The following is a 22,911-nucleotide window of genomic DNA, read 5'->3' as shown; positions in this document are numbered from 1 at the left end:
GATGTCAGACTCACCGCACAGCCTCGAAATGTTAGCAGAGTCTCATGTGAACTCAGAGTGAAAAGGACAGGGCATCTAAAGGCTGAGCATTTTTTTTTTAACTCTACCTTGCTTTAATGTGTGATGAGCATATGAACAGTGTTCCTCTGTCTTAAGATGATCAGGAATGTGTAAGTAGACTACTTTAAGCTACTGATAAGAATGCATGCTGGGGTCATTTTTAAGGCCCTGATTTAAATTGGGTGCATAAGTTGGGTTTGAATTGTAGTATAGCCCAAGAATCCACACTCATTTTTACTCATTTACAGAATGTTTGAGTACTGGAGATAAAACTACCTCCTTTAACCTTAAACTATTTACAGTCTTGTGCCTTTAATAAAAAAAACTGTATTAACAGCTCACTGATTTTATCACATTTAATTTTGAACTTGGTGTATATTCAACCAGATGAGAACCTCCCTTTGGAAAAATGAGAAATGGGACACTGTACAGGCTTTTGGTTCTATTTGATGTGCACAGCCGAGGGTCTCAAGTTGGGATGGGGCTTAAATGTCATTGTGCTCCTCTTTATAGCTGAGTCTGGCTGAACTAACACTGCGCAACAACAGTGAGTTCTTGGCACAGAGAGCGAGCTTGTTCTCAGCCTGTGTGCTGCTGGGTGGCCATCAAAGGAGCCAAGAGGCAGCCGTATATTCTCTTGTCCATTCAGACCCAAACCCCCACCCCCCTATCTCTCTCTCTCTCTCTCGGTCTCTTAGACATGCAGGCTTGGTTAGGGAGGCTCACTGGTCCAGGGTAAAGCAGATTTGGCAGGTGATTAGGTCATGGAGATTGGAGCGAGTAGGAGGCACAAGGGCAGATGGGGATTATGGAAGTGTAGAAAGGACAAATCAGAGAGTTTTCACTAGTTTGACGTGCACTAAACATGTTTCAACACTTTTTAGAGGATCTTATGAAATCAGTGTTGCTCTCACACATGCTGTATTATCTTCTACGTGTATTTATGACCTGAATAACAGAGCGATTAATAAAAAGATATCCCATCATTTTGTGTTCTTCCCTCCTGTGCCAGTATAAGATTTGGGGGTTTATCTTTCTTGGCTCTTGTGCTGCAGCTCTGTTCTACACTCAGTAAACTGTGGTGGAAGTGAAGGGTGTGGGTGTGTGCACTGAGTTCTGTGTGTATTCTTGTCTATTTTGTGCAGTGTGTGCAGCGACGCTGTGGCCTATTTCCTCACCCTGACATCAGAGAGCCACCGCGAGGCCTGGACCAACCTGCTCCTCCTCTTCCTCACCAAAGTGCTGAAGATCAGTGATGACAGGGTAAGAACACGCAATCAAATTTAACCAGGAAATGAAGGACTATGTCCCTCGTTTATATCATGGGTATATAATTTACCCTCATGTATATCCTGGGTAGAATGAGTCACGTTCTTTTTAATGGGGATTTTAACCTTTCTGCATGTGGTAGTGTAAGAAATTACTATAATTACCTATTACCTAATTACCTACTATAAATACCTATTAACTATTCACAAACATGTAATTTTTGATGGTATAATAGTAGTAAAACCAAAACCAATAGTTTTCTTCTGTTACTATTTTAACCATGCATTTATTTATCTATATTATTCTAGAAAATGCTTAAACCATAAAACATTTCACAGTGTGGAGTGTGGTAAAACAGTGTATAGTCCACATCAGGCAGCGTATTTAATATTTACTGCTTACTATTTGGTCGAAAAAATGTTCTATTTGGCACCGAGTGGTCCAGTGTTCTAAAGCGATGCCACTATGATCAAGAGATCACTGATTCGGATCCTCGTCATGCAGCTTGCCATCAGCTGCCAGAGCCCCGAGAGAGCACAATTTGCCTTGCAAATTGGGTAGAGGGTGCTCTTTCCCCTCATCACTTCTAGGGTGAAGTCTCTAAGCACAAGACACTCTGCTTTCTTCCGAGTGACCTGGCTACTTGGTAATTCTGCATCAGCAGCAGTTGGAAAAGAGGGGGTGTCTGCTGAGGCATCACTAGTGACGGGGGATATACAGCCGACTAGCAGCTGAATGGGTGGGACAATGAGCCTAGCTAAAATAGGGAGAAAAAATGGAAGAAAACTATAAATGAATCTTAAAAAGCAGCAGCAGGTTCAGGCTATGTTCCGACTGCGAGTCCAAATCTAAATTATGATATCTCTACATTGTATCATTTTATTTAGACAGAACAAACAAAACAGATCCAAACCACATTTGGAGGTTATAAAAAACAATTATAGTCAGATTTTTACAGATATCCTTCAGTTAGAATGCTTAAATCCGGTTTCAAAGCATATTTTTATTAAGCCTAGTTCACACTACATGCTTTTATCCCAGGTTTTTCATTGATCGCTGACAAAAACATCGGCATGGAGGCAAATCGGCGATCACTCTGCGCTTGCTCAGCTGAATAGTGTGAACTGCTAAAAGACGCCTGCTGAGCTGTCGATGAGCGGTTGCCGTCAAGCCGCAGACGGCCGTCAGATATTTGGCACGCTAAATATCTGACCCAGTCGGCTACTGGGAGTCAAGAGCAGTGGCTACCTACAGCCAATGGGATCACGTCAAAAGGGAGAGCCATGGGTCCAAAACACATCTCCTGCATAACTAGAGCTGTTTAAAAAGAGTCTGAAAACTTTCTGTTTCCTGTTATATCAGGAAATGACTAAACTAAACACTAGAGGGAGCTCACGAGTGAGTCCTTTATGAATGGGTGTAAATGGAGTTCAAAACTTAAAAAAAGAGGTTACTAACTACTTCTAAGTATTCCTTTAAATTCCGAAAGTAAAATAATGTATTTTTACTAAAAAACGTGAGCTAATGCTGGAGTTTCAGCCAGAGTTTAGAATGCTTTTAGTTGGAGTTTTAAAATTCTGTATAAAAATCCAGCAGAATTGCAGCTCAAAACATTTGATCAGATGTTTTTTCTTGCAGTCTAAACACAGCCTAATAGCCATTAAACCCTTCAGACATCCGGGTTTTATTTACCAACACTGTGATAATGCTGACTCAAAGTTTCTCCAGAACAGCCCATTCAGCCCCGACCACTTAGAATGAACTTGTGCAGACAAAATTATGGAGACAAATTAAACTATCAATGTCATTTCCCTTCAAAAGTGCTGAGTTAACTCTGAGGTTTCCAATACCTGTGGTACTTTGAAGCATAATGTCTCACTTTTGAATGAAATTCTGTTTTGATTTTGGAAAGAAAAGCTTATATTGTCAACCTGACGCACCCAAAACCACCCAGAGCAACAGATTACACACATACTCATTCTCAGGTCTTTCATTTCATCATGGTTCAAGTCAAACCTTTTCACACCACCTCCTCAGCAGTTACAGCAGACTAAATGATTAAGCAGATGTCATGTCTAATCCCCTTCAATTACACTACTAATGAATTACTGAGTCAAGAGGAAAGACGAGAGGGTGTAATCACACACTCACGATGACAAATTGAGAATTAGAACTAATTATGGGAACAGGAAATACTGATCATCTGAGGTTTCTGTGGATTTTCAGAAAGAGAGGAAAAAAAATCTTCAGCTGGCATCACTCCACCTCCCACCTTTTGGATGAGCGAAAAAAGCAGTGCAGAAAAAAATCTCAGATCAGTTTATTTTAGACAGCCACCTACCTGCACAGACAGCAGGTAGAATCAGTGGACAGAGGAAGTAGCACAGATATTTTCTTTTCATTTGATGGATTGGAATACTACAAGTCTGCTCACTTCCATCTGAGAGTGCCAGGCTAGAATTAATGATGTACTGATGAGGGAATTCTTAGCCAACAGCAGTGTCTGGTTTATTCGTTGTTGATAATATATTATACTGGTTGATCATTAGCATCACAGAGAAATTATTAAATAATATTTCTGTGCAGAAGAATATAATGTAATGTGAGGTAGATGTTTTTGGGCAGCAGGCCAGCACCACCTAAAGCTTCTGTTGATCCAGAGCTCAATATATCACAATACTAGCTTGAGAAATTGGTCAACTCTTCAACAACTTTATTATTTATTTAAGCCATTGTGTGTGTTCTTAATTAGAATTAAATGTCTGGTTTGAAATTGGTCAAGTAAGATATTCCTTAGAAGTAGTAGTAGACAGACATGGTATAAAAAATTAAATTGAATGCAATAACAGAGAGGGAAAAGTGATTCTTGAGTTAAATTTTTTTTTATTAATAATTCTGTTGAAAAATGGTTGAAAAGCAATGTCTGACTTATTTGTTCGTGTTTATTTATTATTTTTGTCAGATTCAAGTTAATTCTATGATCATTGTGGGTTTTTCTTTCATTACTGAGGCTACTAACAATTTTGCCCAAGTGTGTAACTATTCTTTAAGCTCCTAACACTATGGCCCAATCCCATTTTCTTGTATTTGAGTGTAACATTTTCACTTGGAACAAAGTTACAAGGGAAAGGGGTGAAATCCTCCCTCTTAAGAATTGGCACAAACCTTCAAAAACCCGATACAGATATATAACAGGGTTAGTATCCTAGCTGCTGGTTAGCAATTCAATATTAGGGCATCGCATGTCTTCAGAAAGGGGGGCAGATGGTGCAGAAATCAATTATTATTTTTCATTTCTCAATTCCTCTGTGATGGGGAGCTGAAATTAGCTTTTGCTGGCTTTTTTATTACATTTTTCACATTCCACCTTAAATGCTGCTGTGTGTTGAACCATTTAATGGAAAAAGCTTAAAATGGAATGGGAAAATTAGCCTGCTTGCTAGCTATTGAGATTAACTACTAGTGATGTAATGCTTGTTATGAAGAAAACTGCCATAAAACATTGGAACTATAGAAAAAAGTATGGTAATATAGTGGTTTATTATAATTAAAAAAATAATCGGGACACCACTACCCCTAGAAGTGCACATGCAAAACAGAGGAGTAGGGACAAAAGGTCAAATTGAATTGGGCCTGTATGTGTGTTTAGTTCTACCAGCAGCTTACCTTTTAATGAAGAACTGATTACTTTTAAACTACTGCTGCATTTACATTTATTCTCATGACTTGATCATTTCAAATATTGTACAAATAAAAAGTCGCTCAATGGAAATTGAATCTCATTTTTCATTTAAAAAGATTGGATTTACATGTCTAAAAAGACCCTTTAAAAAATCTGATCAGTCACATTAAAGCAAATAATTAGATTTGAGTCACTTCAGCCTGGTAATGTGATTATTCTGTAGGTGTTGGTGAGAACTGGAAATAGTGACCTTCCTTCAGTAAAGCACAGTCAAAACATATGCATTTTTATAAAAATAAAATTGTATAAAAATAAAATGATTATAATGGGGACAACATAAAGAACTAACTCAGCCTGTTTGTGAATTCTGTCTTCAGTTTAAAGCCCATGCCACCCACTACTACCCTCTCCTGTGCGAGATCATGCAGTTCGACCTGATCCCGGAGCTGAGAGCCGTTCTGAGGAAGTTCTTCCTGCGGATCGGGCTGGTGTTCCACATCGCTCAGACACTGGAGCCGGAGCTGAGCTCAGAGCCCAACAGTCCTCAAACACCTCAAGAAGCTTGAAACGTCCTTCACTGGACCAGAACGATCCCTCGTTTTATCTGCCGTCCAACTGCTTTAGGATTCTAATCTAACCTCTCTCCCCAAGAGACGGGCACCAGGGAAGACCACATGCCTGAACGTGTACGATGGGACTTGATTAATGAGCTGGAGGTTCCTAGGAGAACATGCCATGCTGAAGGTACTGGTAGCATCCCACCACCCAGCCAGGGTCTACACTGGACAAAATGACCAGGGCTTGTACAGCAGACTCGGAAATCATCTACAGGAACATACTGGTGATTATTAACGACAACTATTCTATTCTCAAATACCCTCGGGGCCCCTGGGAACGTTCTCGGAACGTTCAGACATATTTCAAAACAGAGTTTCTTGCTTTGTCTTGACATTATCTTAAAGCTGTCTAAAGAATGATAAAAGGTTTCAACATCAAACAAACATGATCAGTAATTAGTGAAAACGATGAGTAATGAGTATTACTCAATAATTCTAATGCCCTAATTTTTTTGGTTTGTTTTGTTTTCACTTTTGCACCGCTAATGGATAACATTAGCATGAATAGCTCCTCGGATTAAATTAGATGTACAGAAAAGAAGCAGCTTTGTAATATAATCTCATAACACTAGATTTTATTTCATTTTTTTCAGTTTCTCTGAATTTGCTGCACTTGTTTTCCTTTTCAAATGCACTGGAGATTTTTACTTTTTGTGATAATTTATTTAACTATGCCATCCCTCCCGGATTGTCTGAGATTTCTAATCGATATATCAACTATATATACGCTATATATAGTTAAATTATTCCATTTTATATGTACTGACGCTTTTTTAAGTAAACATATGAAGAAGGCGACAACTGGGATCCTTGAAAACTGGAACTTTGGCGGGGGGGCAAGGAAAAAGGAGGAAGACAAAAAAAAAAAATTGCAACCTAATGTGAGCTGCATCTGAATCACTGGTCTATATATCCCTCTGAAGTAAGCTTCACTGTATGTGTACAAATTTAAAAAGCTAATATATTTAAATCTTCTCTTTGGTTTGGGGATGGGCTGTATTGTATAGAACATAATGAATAACGTTAGTTGCGCTTAAAAAAAACAAACAAAAAAAAACGTTGGTGTGAGGATCCGAAGCATTCCTGGTTACGGCGAAGAAGTGTATAATGGTACAGCACTGTAAAGTTTTCTATGTGGAATAAATGATCTGTACAACTCTGTACAATACTGGTTATCATCCCACACATCCTAACCAGGTCATAGGTCAATAAAGTTTTTGAACTTGGTTTACTGGTGGAATAAAATCTGAATGAATTATGCAAAATCTGACCGGAAAACGACGAATGCACTCACCAGGGAAGGCTGAGGGTTATGAAAAATAAAACACAATTTATTAATTTTTCTGGAAATGTCAAGTTAAATAAGCTTTTTCTTTTTACAATCTTGTTATACATCCAATATGCACACATGTTTCACATTCTGACCAAACAAAGGCATGTAATATTAGAAATAGCAGAAATAGCCATCTACGAGTACCAGTCCATGCACGCACGCACGCGGACGCACTCAGCAGAGTGCAGCAGATGGGACCTGTGTGTGTAGTAATTCCTCCCAGGCTCTGCTGGTTGACAGAAGGGCGAGAGGCGGGATGACCGGTGCTGCTTTGCTCTTCTGTAGACGCATCTGCTTTATGGCTTTAAACTAGAACCCGAATGACCTTTTGTAGATTGTGCAACTGTCTCACCGCATTACAATTCAGACTACATAAAAGCACCACGTTTTATTTTCACTGATTTCACGAATTGAGAGAACAGGAAAAGGGCTAAACAAAACTAAACTGGCCTTCAAGTCATGTTGCCCTGTTTTATAGCAGCTGTTTCTGAGTTTGTCAAGCATTATTTGAAGGTTAAAAAAAAATACATAAATTAATAAACGATTAGGAGAAACTAGCATTTGTATTTGTCAATTAATTTATTTTATTTTATTTAATTCCTTCCAATGCATGTTGGGAGAAATCTGATTTCATTTACTACTGTAAGTTATTTTAAATGTCTTCTTAAGTTCTTAAATCTAAGTCTTTTACAAACCAAAAATGACAGATTTCTTACAAACAGGAGAAATGGTAAATATATGGTTGTTATATTGATGTATGGAGGGGCTCAATTATGTGGTTAGTGACATTTTAAAAACAGTAAACACATATTCTCCTTCTGTACAGGTAAGCTAGAAACAGCTGCTACCAAAGAATTAATTCATGGGCAGAACATGAACCAATAAGTAAACACAGATCTCTTTGGCTTTAACTATGACTTCTACATAGACGGGGAAAGGGTTTTAGGGATGAAAGTGCACTCCAGTTTTACCATGATGACCCTGAGTTTAACCGTGGTAGGTGGACGGTCCCTCCCATTCGTGATTAAGTGGCCCGCGACTGGACGGTCTGCGACCCGCCATCAACCTCTTGAGAGTCTCTGTGGTGCCGGGGCGGAGCCAGGGCTCTGTCGCTAAGGTGGTTGTGGAAACGCGTCTAACAGGGGGTGGAGTCGGAGTCTGCTGCCAAAGATCGTCCCCTTCATCAGCAGATATGTCTCCTGGAAGGAATTCAGCATTTTGTTAGAAAGGTTTCTAATGTATTAAATGACTTCAATTCAAAACAACACAGTCCTCATGTACCAGGGTTGCCCCTGCTTCTAACATACCTGACCCAAATAATAAATTAATCAACTAATTAATTATAGAGTAAGTCCTTCTTAAGGTTCTGGCAGAAGCAGGAGAAATTCTAAACATGTAAGTTAGTGGGTGCAAACCAGAAATAAGCAAATCAGGCCTAAAAATGTGGGAAATTGCATCACTCATCATATTCAATCTTTTATAAAACATAACAGCATTTTTCAAGTCTTAATTTATAGTGTGATTCACTACAAATGATCTTTAATTTGTATGTTAAAGGTCACTGTTGGAATAAATCTGGCGTAATTTTGCCATATAATGAAATATACTTCAATTTCTAATGTAATAAATGTCTCAATGCGAATTTAATACAATTCAGTCCTGGACCTGATGTACCTGAGTTGCACTTGCTCCTAACATACCTGAACTAACTAACAAATCAATTAATAAACTACTGAAGTCCTTCTTAAGATACTGCAGAAGGCAGGAAAAGTAAAGTTAACATGTGGCTGCAAACTAGAAATATGCAAATCATGCCTGGAAATTAGAGAAATTGCAGCATACATGATAATCAATCTAATATAAAACAAGTGCATTTTTAGTCCTAATTTAGTGTTCTTTACTACAAATAATTTTGTGGAAGATCACTGCTAGGATAAATCAGGTGTAGTTTTATTGTCTGGAAACTAGACAAGGATTAAGCATATAAGATTATAATTTCCTTTCAATGGAGATTGAGAACTGAGTTAAAAGAAGATGAATTTGAATCTTTTGGCACCATGCCTAATTCCAGGTCTGGTTTAGAGGGGTATAACCCCCTCCATTATTGAGCTCCATCTAGTACTTTTAGGATGAATTGAGGATTGGATGTGAGGGGATTGAGGTGGGGTGGTAATCATCCAGCATCCTGACCGCACTCTTACTGTTGAATACAATTAAATTCTCACAGCCCTTAATTGTAAATATTGCAAATCAAAAGATTATACAAAAAATATATATTTGTTTGCAGAGCATAGACAGGTCAATCTCCTCACCTGATCTCCAGCCGTGTGCACTCAGGTTGTCCAGGTTTCTCATTCTGCGCTGGTTGTGCTCTCGGACTTTGTCCAGGCGGAAGCTGTTGGCTGAGCTGAGAGACTGGCTGTTCCTCTCTCTGCCAGGGGTTTCCATACCCTGTACACAACCACAGCACAGTCAGTACCCACACAGTGCATCAGCTTAGATTTATTCATCACATTACTGGTATACTCTTTATTATATTCTGCCTTGTGGAGATTCATTCAGAATGAACATTTGTTATAATGCTCTATTTAAAGGAAAGTACTTGCATCATCAAAGTCGGTCTTTCTTGCCTGCCGTCTTCTTTCTCTTGCTGAGCCCTTGCCAGGCCTTCGGTCAGGCTGAGGTGTCGCTGGGAATGAATAACCATTAGGATCTGTACAGCAATAAAAGTACAGTTACTTACACCACAGTACAAAAAAACAGGAGAAAAAAAATTACAATAGGGCAATTAACAAAAAAAAAAAGAATATTGCACAAAAATGTTAGTAAATTCTACATTCTAATTAATTGACAAAGCTTTAAATTGTTTAATATTGTGTTTCTTATGTAATATATGTTTATATATTGATGTAATAGAGATGAGCAGCGAGGTGCAAGCAAGGTACAGAGCAGCCAGTCAAAGCTTTACCTGTTTCCACAGGGACCAATGGAAGGTCTTTTCCCACTGATACATAATAGAGGGAACAGTTGCCTTTTAACTGAAAGTTACAGGAACTTTTCAATTAAACAAAATTAAGCAAGCAGGTAATCATAAGGCCCAATTAAGCTCTAACTTTTTTTTTCTTTTCCCTGATTTTGAAATCTGCTCATCTTTATCAACTGCTACCAATCCAAAAAAAAATATATATATATATAATAATAATAAAATACTGGGCTTCCTCAGAATGAGTTGTTTCTAACTAAAGCTCTTAAGGCAGCATTGGGATTTTTTGCTCCTGGGTTAGCCAGGAAGAAAGAGAAAGTGGAATTTGCACTTTGAGCCACCACTAAAGAGCACATTCTACACATGCATTTCTGGACAAACTAATAGATAGAGAACAGCCAGTAAAAAAAAAAAGCATGCAGACTTGACAGGTTATAGTTTTTATGATTTACACAAATATGACTTTCTGCATCACAAGAGTTTCATAATGCAGTTAGCAGTGTGCCAAATTTAAAGCATCAATGATATAGATGCTAATTCTCATTATTGTAAGTCAGTGAATCATCAAATCAAAGCAGTTTTGTCAAGGTAAATTACTACAAAATGTTGCTTCAAGAAAAGTAGACTATTGTACTTTCCATTTCCATCCACACAGATATGCCAGCTCTATTTATTATAATAACATTTTAAAATTTGGCCAACACAGCAGCATTGATTAGTAAACACACTTAGTACTCAAGTGTGTTTTTCTTGCTTGCGGGACTTGAGACTATTTGTTAATAGTCTCACAATACTAAAATGCTTATGTTTGTATTTCCATTACTTGTTGGTATTTCCATACACTCTATTAATGGAGCATATCTGGAGGTGTATCTGAGTCTGACTCACAGGTGGCTTTTTTGCACTGTTAAGCATGTACACACAATTTACATTACAATTTGCATTAGAATGTAATGCATCATAATGTGCAGACATCACGTTAAGGTCAACAAATCAACCAAAGTCTACTGGAATTTGTGATCATGCATAGAGAAGACAGGCACAAAGTTTAGTGCTCCTCGCCCCTTCTGTCCTTTAGTGAGGCCACACTGGCTGCTTCTAGCTTGTGAAAAGCTGTGCCAAAATGGTGCACTGGATGTTGATCATGCAGCCTCATGCTGTCAAAACCTATAAAACCACACAAAGCTCCAGTCTGGCTGCACAATCATCTCTTTACGCAACACTCACAAATGTATGAAAGGCAACATACATTATTTTATCTTTTATTCCTTTATTTTAGAACAAAACTAGCTAATTGGGACAGACTCCCTCTTCTTTCTGCACACCATCAATACCACCACCACCACCACCTCCTGTTGTAAAGGTCTGGTTAGATTTTAAAGGGGCTCACCAATAAAAGCACTCTCGGATTGTAGCAGGGAGTGTCTCCCTGTCTCGTCGCTGTAGCTCTGCTTCTGCGGGCATAAACACATCAATAAAAATGTCATGTCAATAAACAGGGCTGTCAAAGAGAGAGGAAACAGAGTGCAGTTATCCTGAAAGGCAGTGGAAAAACTGGGTCAGTTAAACAGGCCGGCACAGCGCCCAGCACTGCCACATCTATCTCACTCACCCGCTGATTAGGAGGCTTCATCAGAGGCGACAGGTCAAAGTAATCTGACAAGATAGAGATGAGTCAATATACAGAACGTGTGCGAGTATGAGAGTGTGTACGTGTCTGTGTGAAAGATACGCACGCATGAGTCACAGATAAATATTAGCCAAATGGCATGGCTTACCTAAAAAGCCAATAGAATTAGGTCAAAATATTAATTTGAAGCAGCATTATGTAGCATTTTACCAATAAAAATGGTAATAAAAATTAAGGCTCTGCACAGTGCTAAGTGCACTATATAAATCTGCTCAAGTGTGCAGAACAACCCTTGCAAAAAACTGTGTAATGCTGAAAAACATTTGTGAACAATCCTGTAATATTACTCTACCACCACTGTCCATATTTTGTTTTCCACTTTTACAGACACATTTAGTGTATCTTTTAGCTTCTCCAGAAATGCATGTGTACAGGGTGTCCCATAGTGGTGAATTACACTTCCTCATTTGAAAATTTGAATAGTCAAAACTGTGTGTGAGGAAGAATGTCTGACCGTTGACCCTGGCTCTTCTCATGTTATTGAGTTGCCGCTGCTGCTCTCGGAGCAGAGCCTGCTGCTGCAGCTCAAGACCGGACTCATCACCCGGTGGCTCTGGATACGCCCGCCTCACTTGCTCCCGAGACTCACTGTCTGCAACACAAACACACAAACATACTGCTTACAGGAGTCGAGTAGGGTGATCACTCCTGGATAAACTTGTCGAAGAAAAATTCAATATAGCGTGATAGTAATGTGATGTTATGTTCTGAAACAGAATGTGTGTGTGTGTTTATATATATATATATATATATATATATATATAGAGAGAGAGAGAGAGAAAGAAAGAAATGTTTTTTCATTCGGAGGGAACAAAGTACCAAAGGAAGTAAGTTCGAAAGAAAGAAAGAAAGAACGAAAGCAAGAAAGTTTGAAAGAAACAAAGAAAAATAAATTTCGGAAGGAAGAATCAATCAATTAAATTAAAGTCCTAACCTCTTTAATTGTGATATTCATCTCATCACTGTGCTGTTTCCAATACATAGCTTCACATATTAATATTCAAATGATCCAATAATTATTTGAAGTAAGTAAATCAGAGTAATTACCAAATAATAAAAATCAGTCCACATTATGATAGAACACATTTTATTAGAAACAAGATCTGATTGATCCACACATTTACATATCTTTATTACTATTGCACTAAACAATGGTCAGTGTCGAGGATTAGCCCTAGCCTTAGTATTTAACATAATATATGAAATATTATCATCAGTAACATTGCTAACATTGTTGATGCCAGGGCAGGCAGCAAACATGATTTCAGTAGTGCAGTCAGTCAGTGTGAACTGCCCTTACCGCAGTGCATCAGACCAGAGCGAAAACACTCAATAGTGGATCTATGAATAAACAGTAGCGTTACACTCGGTGCACAGATGCAGAGCCACAGTGAATTAGTCACTGGAACACCTACGATTCTCTGAGCTGGAGCTGAAAACAAGGTCAGTGACTAAGCACTTCCCCACAGAGTCCTGCAGAGGTGTGCAACTGGGTGCTGACTCACACTTCACAGGAGATACGGAGGCTTTCCCAATCACAAACACACACACTGCCTGTGCCCTGTAGTAGAGCTGATTAGAGCTTTTGCCAAATAATATCTGCTGTGACTATACATCATTTCTTATGTTGTTATGCAGCTGTATAAAATCCCTCAGCACTGAACACACTATTAGGAACACTCCACAACCAAATTCTTTCACTACCATCAGTGTGCTTCAACAAAAATGAGCATTAATCAGATCAGGCTACAGTCTTTTTTCCAGTCTACAGCTGGACAGTTTTTATGAGCTTTTGCCACTGCAGCCTCAGCTTTCTGTTCTTAGCTGACAGAATTAGAACTCAAGGTGGACTTCAGCTGCCATAGTACATCCATCTCAAGCTTAGACATGCTGTAAATTCTGAGATGCTTTTCTGCTTATAATATTTGTCAAAATTGTGTACCTGAGTTACTGTAGTCCTTCTGTTAATATTAATAATAGGAAATTGTGTAATGTATCTTACATCATGATTTTAATCTAAAATATTTACATCTTATTCAACTTTGAAATTGGTACCAATGTTCAGAAATGTGTCTGGGCTCTAATGGGTTAAGATAATGTCTTGTGAATAAATGTCATATTTAACAAGTTGTTTTATTTTATTTATGCTTTTTAGGGGTATTTATTTATATATGTCCACATAATTATAATAACAAAATAAACTATAAAAAATAGTGTTCATAAAAAAGGAAAGTGTAACTGTGCTATATCATTTTACCAGTGGGATAAAATGGCCATAAAATTGACAATAATAGTGTACATCCCAATAATTTCTGGGGCCATTATATCACCATTCTAAACAAGGCCACACAATAATTTAATTATAGATTGATATATCTATATCTGTAGGTACAGACATCCATTGTGGGTATTCTTGGCAGCTTCCAAGGCCATTTTATGTTTTCATATAGATATTTGAATTGTAAAATGTATACTTTTTTATAGAAATTGTGGTCCAGCTCTAGGAGTCATGGAAATCTGTAATCAGTTCTGATTTGAATATGTTAATGACCTTACCAGATTTTGAAAACAGTCTATTCTCTAAGCTATCCAATTCATGACATCAACATTCCGGCTCAGGTATGAAGAGAACTTTTGGGCAAAATTTAGAGTCAAACTATCTAAAACTGACAAAAGAGGCTTTTCCATTAAGTTTTCTTAGAAACCACTAACCACTATACTGCAGCCCACCACCTGGATTATTCTAACTCTTCCCTGAACTGATGCACATTTCATAAAAAAGTTTAACACAGGTGGGAGGTTTCCTAGCAGATGGAGGATAGGAAGTAAAGTTCTTAGATTTGGCTGACTTTCAGCAGATGCCTCAGAGACCTACAGCTATATAGCTGCTTTTAAATGAAAGAAGGATAGTGTTTTACGGATGTGAACGTTTTGGCTGTGTTTCAAAGCAGGTAAGTTTTTTTTTAAAAAGCCTAATGTAGCATTTTCATATTCTGATCATTTCTTTATTTTTCTATTTTGTGTTGTGTTGCCATGTCTATACCACTGCCATCATTAGTAATTTTCATCATTAACCCTGAAATAAAAAACAGCCTACAAAATCAATCAGTTACCTCTGTATTTGAGTTGGTTAAAATCTTCTAGGTTCTGCTTGTTAACCAGTCTTGTGTGTGAGGGGGGTCTTCTTGCAGGAACCTGCATACGTAGTCTGGCCATGTCAAAAACATCCACTGCAGGGTTTTCTCTGTTAATCACACACACAAAAAATATAAGCCCTGAATCCACATCCTGTTATAGAACAAACTGCCTTCACACATAAAAAAAAGAAATTTAGAGTGTTTCAGTCTAAGGTCATTTTAATGCTAGTACCAGGCAATAGTTTTACCACCATTCGCATTCAGTCCTTAAGCAACTTAAGAACATGACAAGGACTTGTGCTTTCAGGAAAAGGAACAAACAAGAAACTTTCAAGTCAGCAACTGCTAACAGATAGTATTATGAATCTTATTTGAGCTATTGATTAATTTAATCATATTATACCTTATCATATATTATAACTAATTATAACACATCATACACACATTTTTTGTAGTCAGTGTCAGTGGGTATTGGGAACATTCACACCTAAAGGTCAATTTATACTTCCGCGTCAAACTTACGTCATAGGCATGCACATCCTCAAAAATTTAACTTTAAGCCTCCTGTTTCCCACACCTTCCCGTGTTCACAGTTTAAACTGAGAAGCGATGCAGAGTTACAGATGCAGAAGTATTAAGAAGCAGTATAAGGGACTTGCACAGGCTACACAGTAGGCAACATATTGACTCAATGCAGAAGAATAAACCAGCCTTTAAGTGATTAGAAATTAAAAAATATATACATATTCAACTTGGCCAGATGTTGCAGAAATCACTAATATTTACTTTGTACGCAAGTGAAAGGTTTCACTATCAGGACAGATGAGTTTCTCAAAGAAAGCCTATATGTCCATCCATTTACCCATTGTCAACACCCACTTTATCCATCAGGGTGGATGGATACAGAAGACCCGGGTCACTCCAGCCAGGAAACAAACCTAGTGATCAATCATGATTTTCCATTTATCACACAGGTACCTGATTTTCATCGGACTTTGAGTGTCTTCTCTGTCTGACTGCAGTAACTGCTCTTCAAGCCGCCTCTGCTCACTTCTCAGGCGTCTGCGCAGTACTGACAACTCGCTGATCACTCCCTGCTGCTCCTCTGAAACACAGACACACACACAAACACACACACTTAACCTCAATGCGTCAGTCAATCACTGTCAAAATTTAGTGCACAAAAACATTGCTTGGCACCCTACGTATCTGCAACTAAGGGCTATAAATAAGCCAAATTCTCTAGAGAAGTTGCTCTGATCTACCTGTTGCTCTGATTTGGTTCCTTCGGGCAGGCACAGGAGGGGAGCGGGGAGCTGATATTGAGGAAGCCTGTTCAAGTGCACACAAACACAGAACACAAGAGATTAGTGAGGTCATCTTATGCTCCATTCTGTCCTTTGTGTTCTTTTGTGATGACCCAGTTAATGCTCTAGTGACTTAAATGAAGAAGAAGCCTTCGCCTGTAATAGGACACAACCCCATGAAATACAGAACTTATAAAAGACCTGAATACTAATTAAATAAATACTTGTACTAAGTTTTATTTTCCTTGATGAGCATACACATTTGGTATATCAGCATTGCTTAGCTTTTTAACTACTGTATATTGTAACTTTTTTTTTCTTTTTAAATATCCACATTCACAGCAACAACATAAAGCATGAGGTTGTGTGTGTGTGTGTGTGTGTGTGTGTGTGTGTGTTTTGCTTACAGAAAGAACCGCAACAGAACGTGGGCTGTCCATTGAAGGCGGTCTGGGTCGATGCGTGTAACCCAGTCTCTTCTGCACCGTTGGGATGGGCGGAGACTCCGAACGACAGTCCTTTGCATAAGTAAATTGTTTCGTACCATTAGTAGTAGTAGTAGTACATGTTAACACATCATCCTGCTACCTACAATACCTATTCACATCATTAATGAAAGACCAGTGACCAGTTTAAATGGCAGCCACACAGACATGCCTATGCCATAACACTACCTCCACCATGTTTGTCAAATGATGTGATATTGCTTTAGGGATTCTTATACTTTTTTTCCCATTTTCCCTTTTTAGGGTTTGTGACAGGGAAATGGTTCTTGTTTGGTACAGCTCTGGCATGGTAAAATACCATACAACCTGAAAGCACTGTTCGCCACTTCAGGTGTTTTTATCCATGTAGAATAATAAAATGCCAATCTTACAAGCAGACATGTGATGCATGAAATTGTGCGATTTGAATTGTGATTTTCTTCCCCCATGTTCTGTCTTTATGCTTCCTTTTCAAGAGTGTTCTTGAGCTGACTAGATGTTGTGAAGCAGTTTTTTCTTAAAAAAAAAAAAAAAAAAAAGAATTCTGTAATTATAATAATAATCATAATGTTGCTAAACCTGTGCAGTCTCATTTTATAATTGCACTTAATTACTGAATTAACCACTTACGTTAATTTAATGAAATAATGAAGGAACAGGCCATTCACACTAGGACATTAAACAGTTTATTAATTACCTGTTCAATTGGCCACTTTCTAACCCTGTGAATAGCCTGTAATTCCAACATCATAAAGCCTACACTTCATTTCTCTAATGTACAGACATAAAATTACACAAATTGCATTACTACCTACTTAAAGGTCAGACTGTAAATCTATCCACATTCGATTTTAACTCAGACACTGCACTCTGACTAGTTACAGCCAACATCTCTAACCTGTTCCAGCCGAGCTTGTCTCTCCTGCACATACTGCTGCCTAACAGCCTCACTCTCCTTTGCCTCTTCTTCTTTCCTCTTCTTCTCAGTATCTTTGCACCGCTCCTCAGCTTGCCGGATTATCTCCTGATTTTTTGCATTTAGCTGAAAAAAAAAAGAGAGAACCAATAACAAATGTTCAATTGCAGCATTGGGCCTCAACAATTACATAAGACACTAAAGCATCACAAAAAAAAACACGAATTTGATATTTATATGAAATCAAAATTTACATAAAAAAATAAAAGGCTGTCTAGAGAGATGTGAATTACAGTTTGAATGCCGCTGCGCATTAGACCGCTGGACCACTCGGAGCCCGCATACCGCACTTTTTTTTAACCCTAAATAGAGAAGAAAAACTTCACTATAAAATTAAGTCTCATTAGCACACCTCAATCTCTTTCCGTTTCTTCTTTTCCTGTTCGTCCTCATACTCCCTCTGGATTCGTGCCCTCTGCTCGGCCAGCCTCTTCTCCTCCCTCTCCTCCTCCAGCCTCAAATGCTCCTTCTTCTCAGCCTCCATCCTCCGCTTCTCCTCAATCTGTTGAGCCAGAGTCCACACTGCTTATCAGAGGGCAATCCAGAAGGACAAGATAAAAGAGCTAAAGTAAGATGCTTCTTACCTGCTGTTTCAGACTCTCCTTGTACTTCTCCTGTTCATGGATCTGCTGAGGCGTGGGGAGGTCCGAGAAGACATTGCCTCTGGCATATGGTGAGGGCTGGGTAATGGAAAAACCTAAAGGAGGAGAACCAACTTAATACCAACTTAAGTGTTATTATCAAACACATGTCTGCTAGACATAAGCTAGACAAGAGTTCCAAACCTACTGCAACTTACAGGCAAAATAACCAAATCACAAAATATTCTGCATTCAAATGTTTTATTTTGAAAGCAAATATTTTTTATTTAAATAGCTTGCTAATATGTGTGTCACCTGACACTATGTGGGTGGAGTAGTCCTTGTCTTTATCTGTTGGCGAAATTCCAACATGAACCATTGGTTCCATGACTCTTCTGCCACGGGGCTCTGGGTTTATGTATGCTTCCTCATTTGTCCTGTGCATTCGCTTCAGATCACCTGCAAATTAATAAAATAATATTTTAGACAAAATTACTTAGCATTACTTGGGTTCTAATCTGAATCTCAGTCATGAGTGGTCCTAATAAACCACATTGGAGAAAGTAGAGTGAAAAACACCCAGCTGACTCAGGCAATAAACAATCTCTGCTGAGCACTATTCGAGAAGTTGTAGATGAGCACAGGCAGTGCAAAGTTGAATGGATGTTTGGATGTTGAATACAACTTCAAAAGCTTTTGACCTGTGTGCCTGTGCTGATATAAGCACTTGACCACGTGGAGGTAGTTTCACCATGTTTTTAAAAACACCACAGACAGTCAGAACAAACGAAATATAACCTTCACCCTCTGAACTTGGAATTTTGGTGTAGAACAAAAAAAATCATGCATATTTCATTTACTTATGAGGTTGCCTCGGTCATCCCTCAGCGGAGCTCCTCCTCCTGCTTTCCCCCAGGGTTCATAGGCTTTCATCTCCGCCTTCAGCTTTGCATCACTGCGCTCTCTCTCCTCTCTCTCTCGCTGCCTCATCTCCTGCCTTTCTACAATCTAAAATCATAGAGAAATTGACAACAGAGTAAGTGTACACAACAATCTTAATTTCCTAACAATTACTTTTACTTAAACCAGGTGGATAAATGAAGATGCCTCAACATTTTCGGATAAAAAAAAGTTTACAGTTCTGTAGTGACTTAACTCAAGACAATTAAGTTTCATAACTCTGCCTAATCAATAAAGAAAAAATACATTTTTGCAAACATAATGAAATACTGAAAATGATCTGTATCTGATGTTATAACTAAAGACCTGTCTTCTGTGGATTTTACATTTAAACTCCAAAAAATGACCAGAAACAGACACTGGAGCTGCCCTTTCACGCAAGCAAAGTACAGCTGGAGACTTTCCATCAGATGCATTCTCAGCAGGAAAGATACAGTGTGCTTTAGGCAAGTGGTGGTGCCTGTGTAGAGCATGCAAGAACAGCAGCAGGACCCCTGTGAATTCTCAAAAAAAAAATACTTATCACACATGGGCTCAGACACAGACATTACCCAGGCTTTGCACTGAGGGGCTTGAAGGATACAGTCTGGGTAATGTCCAGTCAAAATGATAGGGGCGTTTGTATTTACACTTTCTGTATTTTTCCCACTATAAGGCGCACCGGATTACAGTTCAGCAGGTCTTGTCGCTGGGTGGCGAGACCTGTAAAGCTAAGCTAAGTTAATAACAAAATTGTTTATTTGAGTGAGTTAAGCACTTTGGTTTATTTACAGTTAGCTTAGATTTCCAGATTTCCACTAGGAGCTAGAGCATGAGCATTAGCGGCTAACTGCTAGCGGTATTGCTAATGTTAGTCCAGCAGTGCTAGCCAGGGTTAGCAGCAGAATACAGGCTGATAATTGTCACCTCTAGGCGGCCAAAAAGCTAGCGCTGAGAACTAATACTGAGAACTAAACTGAAACTTCTGTATAACGCTGCAGTTCAGCAGAGTGGCTTTACTGCTCCATACAACCTGACTGCTATAATTTATACACAAGTGCAACAGATTGTAAGGCGCACTGATGATTTATGGGAAATTTAAAGGATTAGAAGTGCGCCTTATAGTGCGAAAAACAGGGTACAGGTTTAATGGGTGATTGCTGGAAAAGTTCTAGGTTACTGCACATGAATGAAAGGGGCTTTCCACAGCTTAATGGCTTCATTAATTTAAACACCAGGGTTTTGGACCTCATCATTCAGTATAAATCAGTATAACATGGGGGAGAAGAATGAACTGACTAACACTTTGTTCCACCTTAGTTTCATATATATTCATATAGTTGCTATATCCTGTATTATTAAAGCATGTTAATACTGTATAATTGCCCACTACGCCCTTGTCCAATCATTCATGATTTCATAATTAAAATAAGCCCAGAATGTCAGAAATTTTTGTTTATCATCACTCGTTGTATTGTTAAACAGTAAGAGATCAAGAATAAACAAAGAAAATATGAATGCATCAGTCCCATATACATGCAGCAGCAAGAGCGAGAAATGTCCAGAGAAGGAGGAGGAGCAGAAATTAGCCAATAAAATGAATAAATAAATAAGAAAAGTTACCATAGTAAAACTAGTAAACCCACTTAAATTTCCACAATAACATAAAAAAATACACCAGGTTGATCTTGCACTTGTGAACTAGTTATTGTGCATAGGCAAGGCAAGGCAAGGCAAGGCAAACATGACGTCCATACCATGACAATACAGTATGAATACATGTACCTTTACCCACACCACATCTGGAACACAAGCTCTTATACCCAATGGTGTACCTGCAGTTTCAGTGCTTCTTTGTAGCTTAGACTGTGTTCCTTGGGCTGCAGGTGCCTGTCAACAGGAAATGTCCCATGTCCCATTCCAGGCAGGGTAATGCCATACTGTGAACTTGATCTAGAAAGACATTACATTTTAGACATACTGTAATAAAAGGCAAAAGGCAAAAAATCAACTTTTGTTGTCATCTGTAGTGATAACTTTATAGATATCACAGTGTGAAAAAAATATAATTGTTTGCATAATACTATATTTGAGCAGCCAACACTGTTTGGCTGAACAAGATGAAATGTAGCTTACAACTGGGTAAGAAATATGATTAAATTATGGATTCGACTGCAGTCAAGACTAAAGCTGAAAATTTATGACTCTGATACAAAAGCAGGAACACTTACTGCGCAAGCAATACAGCAGGAGGCGGCCGGATAGATGCGTGTGCTCCAGAGGGAAGATTAGCCAACGACTGTTCTGCAGCTACAGGAGGTCGATCTATAAACACACACACACACACACAATCACGCACACAATGCATGAAAATTGCACTAATGAGGCCATCTACAATGAAACTTCAGTAAGTAAAGAGGAAAAGTAAAGAGTTCAGACTTATTTTTAAAGACTATTAATGACACTGGCCTCTATAATTAATGAACCACTATGGTAGCTTCATGTGTCCCAGCAGTGAATAGCAGATTTAAGACGAAACATACAGTTGATAACAAAATCTCATACCCCATTTAAAGATAAATAAAGTAAATAACGTGCATGGGCACTGAATGTCCACAGTTGTACTAACAAAATATATATCCACAATGAGTGACATTCACCTTCATATGTAAGCAATGATGAAATACTTACAGTAGTTTACATTAGGATCTAGAGGATTCCTGGCTCCATAGTAATAGTAGGCATCATCATATGGAGTGCAGTATGCCTCAGAGAGCGCAGGTGCCAGTGGAGGAGGAACACCTGTAACTCTGAAATCAGAGCACAAACACAAACTACTGTTTGTACAATTTATATTGTCACTATATGAATGCAGACATTTTGCATGTATTATTTTAAGAGATGCACGTTTTTGATCTGATTCACATAACTATTTTGCAGCTCGCCTTTATCCGCTTTATCCCTGCACTGTACCACATTCACTAAGCAGTTTGGTTAAAACATTTTTTATAACTTCAATGTAAATGGATGGAGCTAAACTGCAGTATGCTAAACTTTATTTAAAAATATATACAAAAGACTCATTACAACATTTTCAGCTCAGAAACACTGTACATTAATTAAGAGTAAAAAAGTGGAAGAGATAATAGTTGACTAACTGACTAATAGCAAAATAGCAAATCAATAGATATAACTATTTGTTGCAGCCCTATTGTCCATTTTATCCCTTTAAACAGAACACTTCATTATCTCAAAGCAGATTTGGTGCTTAGGCAAATCTAAGGCACACTGAAGGAACATCAATGCTACTGTATGGCTAAAAATACAGTTGCACAGTATTGATACTTAGGCATCTTATCTAAACAGCAAAAACTGTTGTAATCATTAAGGATACACCAATCCCTCTTTTAATTATTGTCTTTCTCAAGTTATTCATTTAATTCCCACTCACTAGCTAGATATCCCCATCACACACTACTACCAGTGCTGTGAAGGTGAAGGCCAGTCACAAAGCCAGACACCACATCTCCTCAAACTGACAATTAACTGTCAGCTAGAAGATAACCATGCTGTTTAGCATCGCACTGAGTGATGGGAGGATTCTGCTCGCAGACAATAAGACCAATTAGGCTCACAGGGACTAGCAGTCACAGCTTGAAACAACATTGTCCCGATGTTTGGGACAATGCATAAATGTGCTACTCGGGAGCTCCTTAATTTAAAATGTGCATCTTATGTTTTATGAATTAATTATTTTGCCTTATTTTTTATGTAATATATCTATAAATAAAAGAGGTGACATCCACTACAGGACAGATTTAGTCTAGGACTAGGCTTAATACCTGTCCTGGA

General features: G+C 38.4%; 2 protein-coding genes across 9 annotated transcripts in view; one reads left to right on the top strand and one right to left on the bottom strand.

Moving 5' to 3' along the window:
* The window catches only part of arfgef1 (ADP-ribosylation factor guanine nucleotide-exchange factor 1 (brefeldin A-inhibited)), a 101,889-nt gene extending 95,034 nt beyond the window's left edge, over nt 1–6,855 (top strand). For all 6 annotated transcript variants that reach the window (XM_049485713.1, XM_049485707.1, XM_049485699.1 and 3 more), the window contains 2 exons: nt 1,206–1,323; nt 5,389–6,855. In XM_049485713.1, the coding sequence (XP_049341670.1) occupies nt 1,206–1,323; nt 5,389–5,577 (307 nt within the window). In that variant the 3' untranslated portion in view covers nt 5,578–6,855. The remainder of the gene's footprint in view (nt 1–1,205; nt 1,324–5,388) is intronic.
* The window catches only part of LOC103041376 (centrosome and spindle pole-associated protein 1), a 141,768-nt gene continuing 125,520 nt past the window's right edge, over nt 6,664–22,911 (bottom strand). For all 3 annotated transcript variants that reach the window (XM_049485721.1, XM_049485727.1, XM_049485731.1), the window contains 18 exons: nt 21,751–21,869; nt 21,291–21,384; nt 20,895–21,012; nt 18,981–19,128; nt 18,436–18,579; nt 18,124–18,236; nt 17,892–18,041; nt 17,462–17,605; nt 16,486–16,596; nt 16,037–16,103; nt 15,750–15,876; nt 14,748–14,878; nt 12,089–12,226; nt 11,557–11,600; nt 11,335–11,398; nt 9,568–9,674; nt 9,274–9,412; nt 6,664–8,160 (listed from right to left, as the gene is read on the bottom strand). In XM_049485721.1, the coding sequence (XP_049341678.1) occupies nt 7,949–8,160; nt 9,274–9,412; nt 9,568–9,674; nt 11,335–11,398; nt 11,557–11,600; nt 12,089–12,226; nt 14,748–14,878; nt 15,750–15,876; nt 16,037–16,103; nt 16,486–16,596; nt 17,462–17,605; nt 17,892–18,041; nt 18,124–18,236; nt 18,436–18,579; nt 18,981–19,128; nt 20,895–21,012; nt 21,291–21,384; nt 21,751–21,869 (2,170 nt within the window). In that variant the 3' untranslated portion in view covers nt 6,664–7,948. The remainder of the gene's footprint in view (nt 8,161–9,273; nt 9,413–9,567; nt 9,675–11,334; nt 11,399–11,556; nt 11,601–12,088; nt 12,227–14,747; nt 14,879–15,749; nt 15,877–16,036; nt 16,104–16,485; nt 16,597–17,461; nt 17,606–17,891; nt 18,042–18,123; nt 18,237–18,435; nt 18,580–18,980; nt 19,129–20,894; nt 21,013–21,290; nt 21,385–21,750; nt 21,870–22,911) is intronic.

Source organism: Astyanax mexicanus, chromosome 1 (assembly GCF_023375975.1).
Source record: "Astyanax mexicanus isolate ESR-SI-001 chromosome 1, AstMex3_surface, whole genome shotgun sequence".
In the NCBI taxonomy this organism is placed as follows: domain Eukaryota; kingdom Metazoa; phylum Chordata; class Actinopteri; order Characiformes; family Acestrorhamphidae; genus Astyanax; species Astyanax mexicanus.
This window is presented reverse-complemented; position numbering and strand designations above follow the sequence as displayed.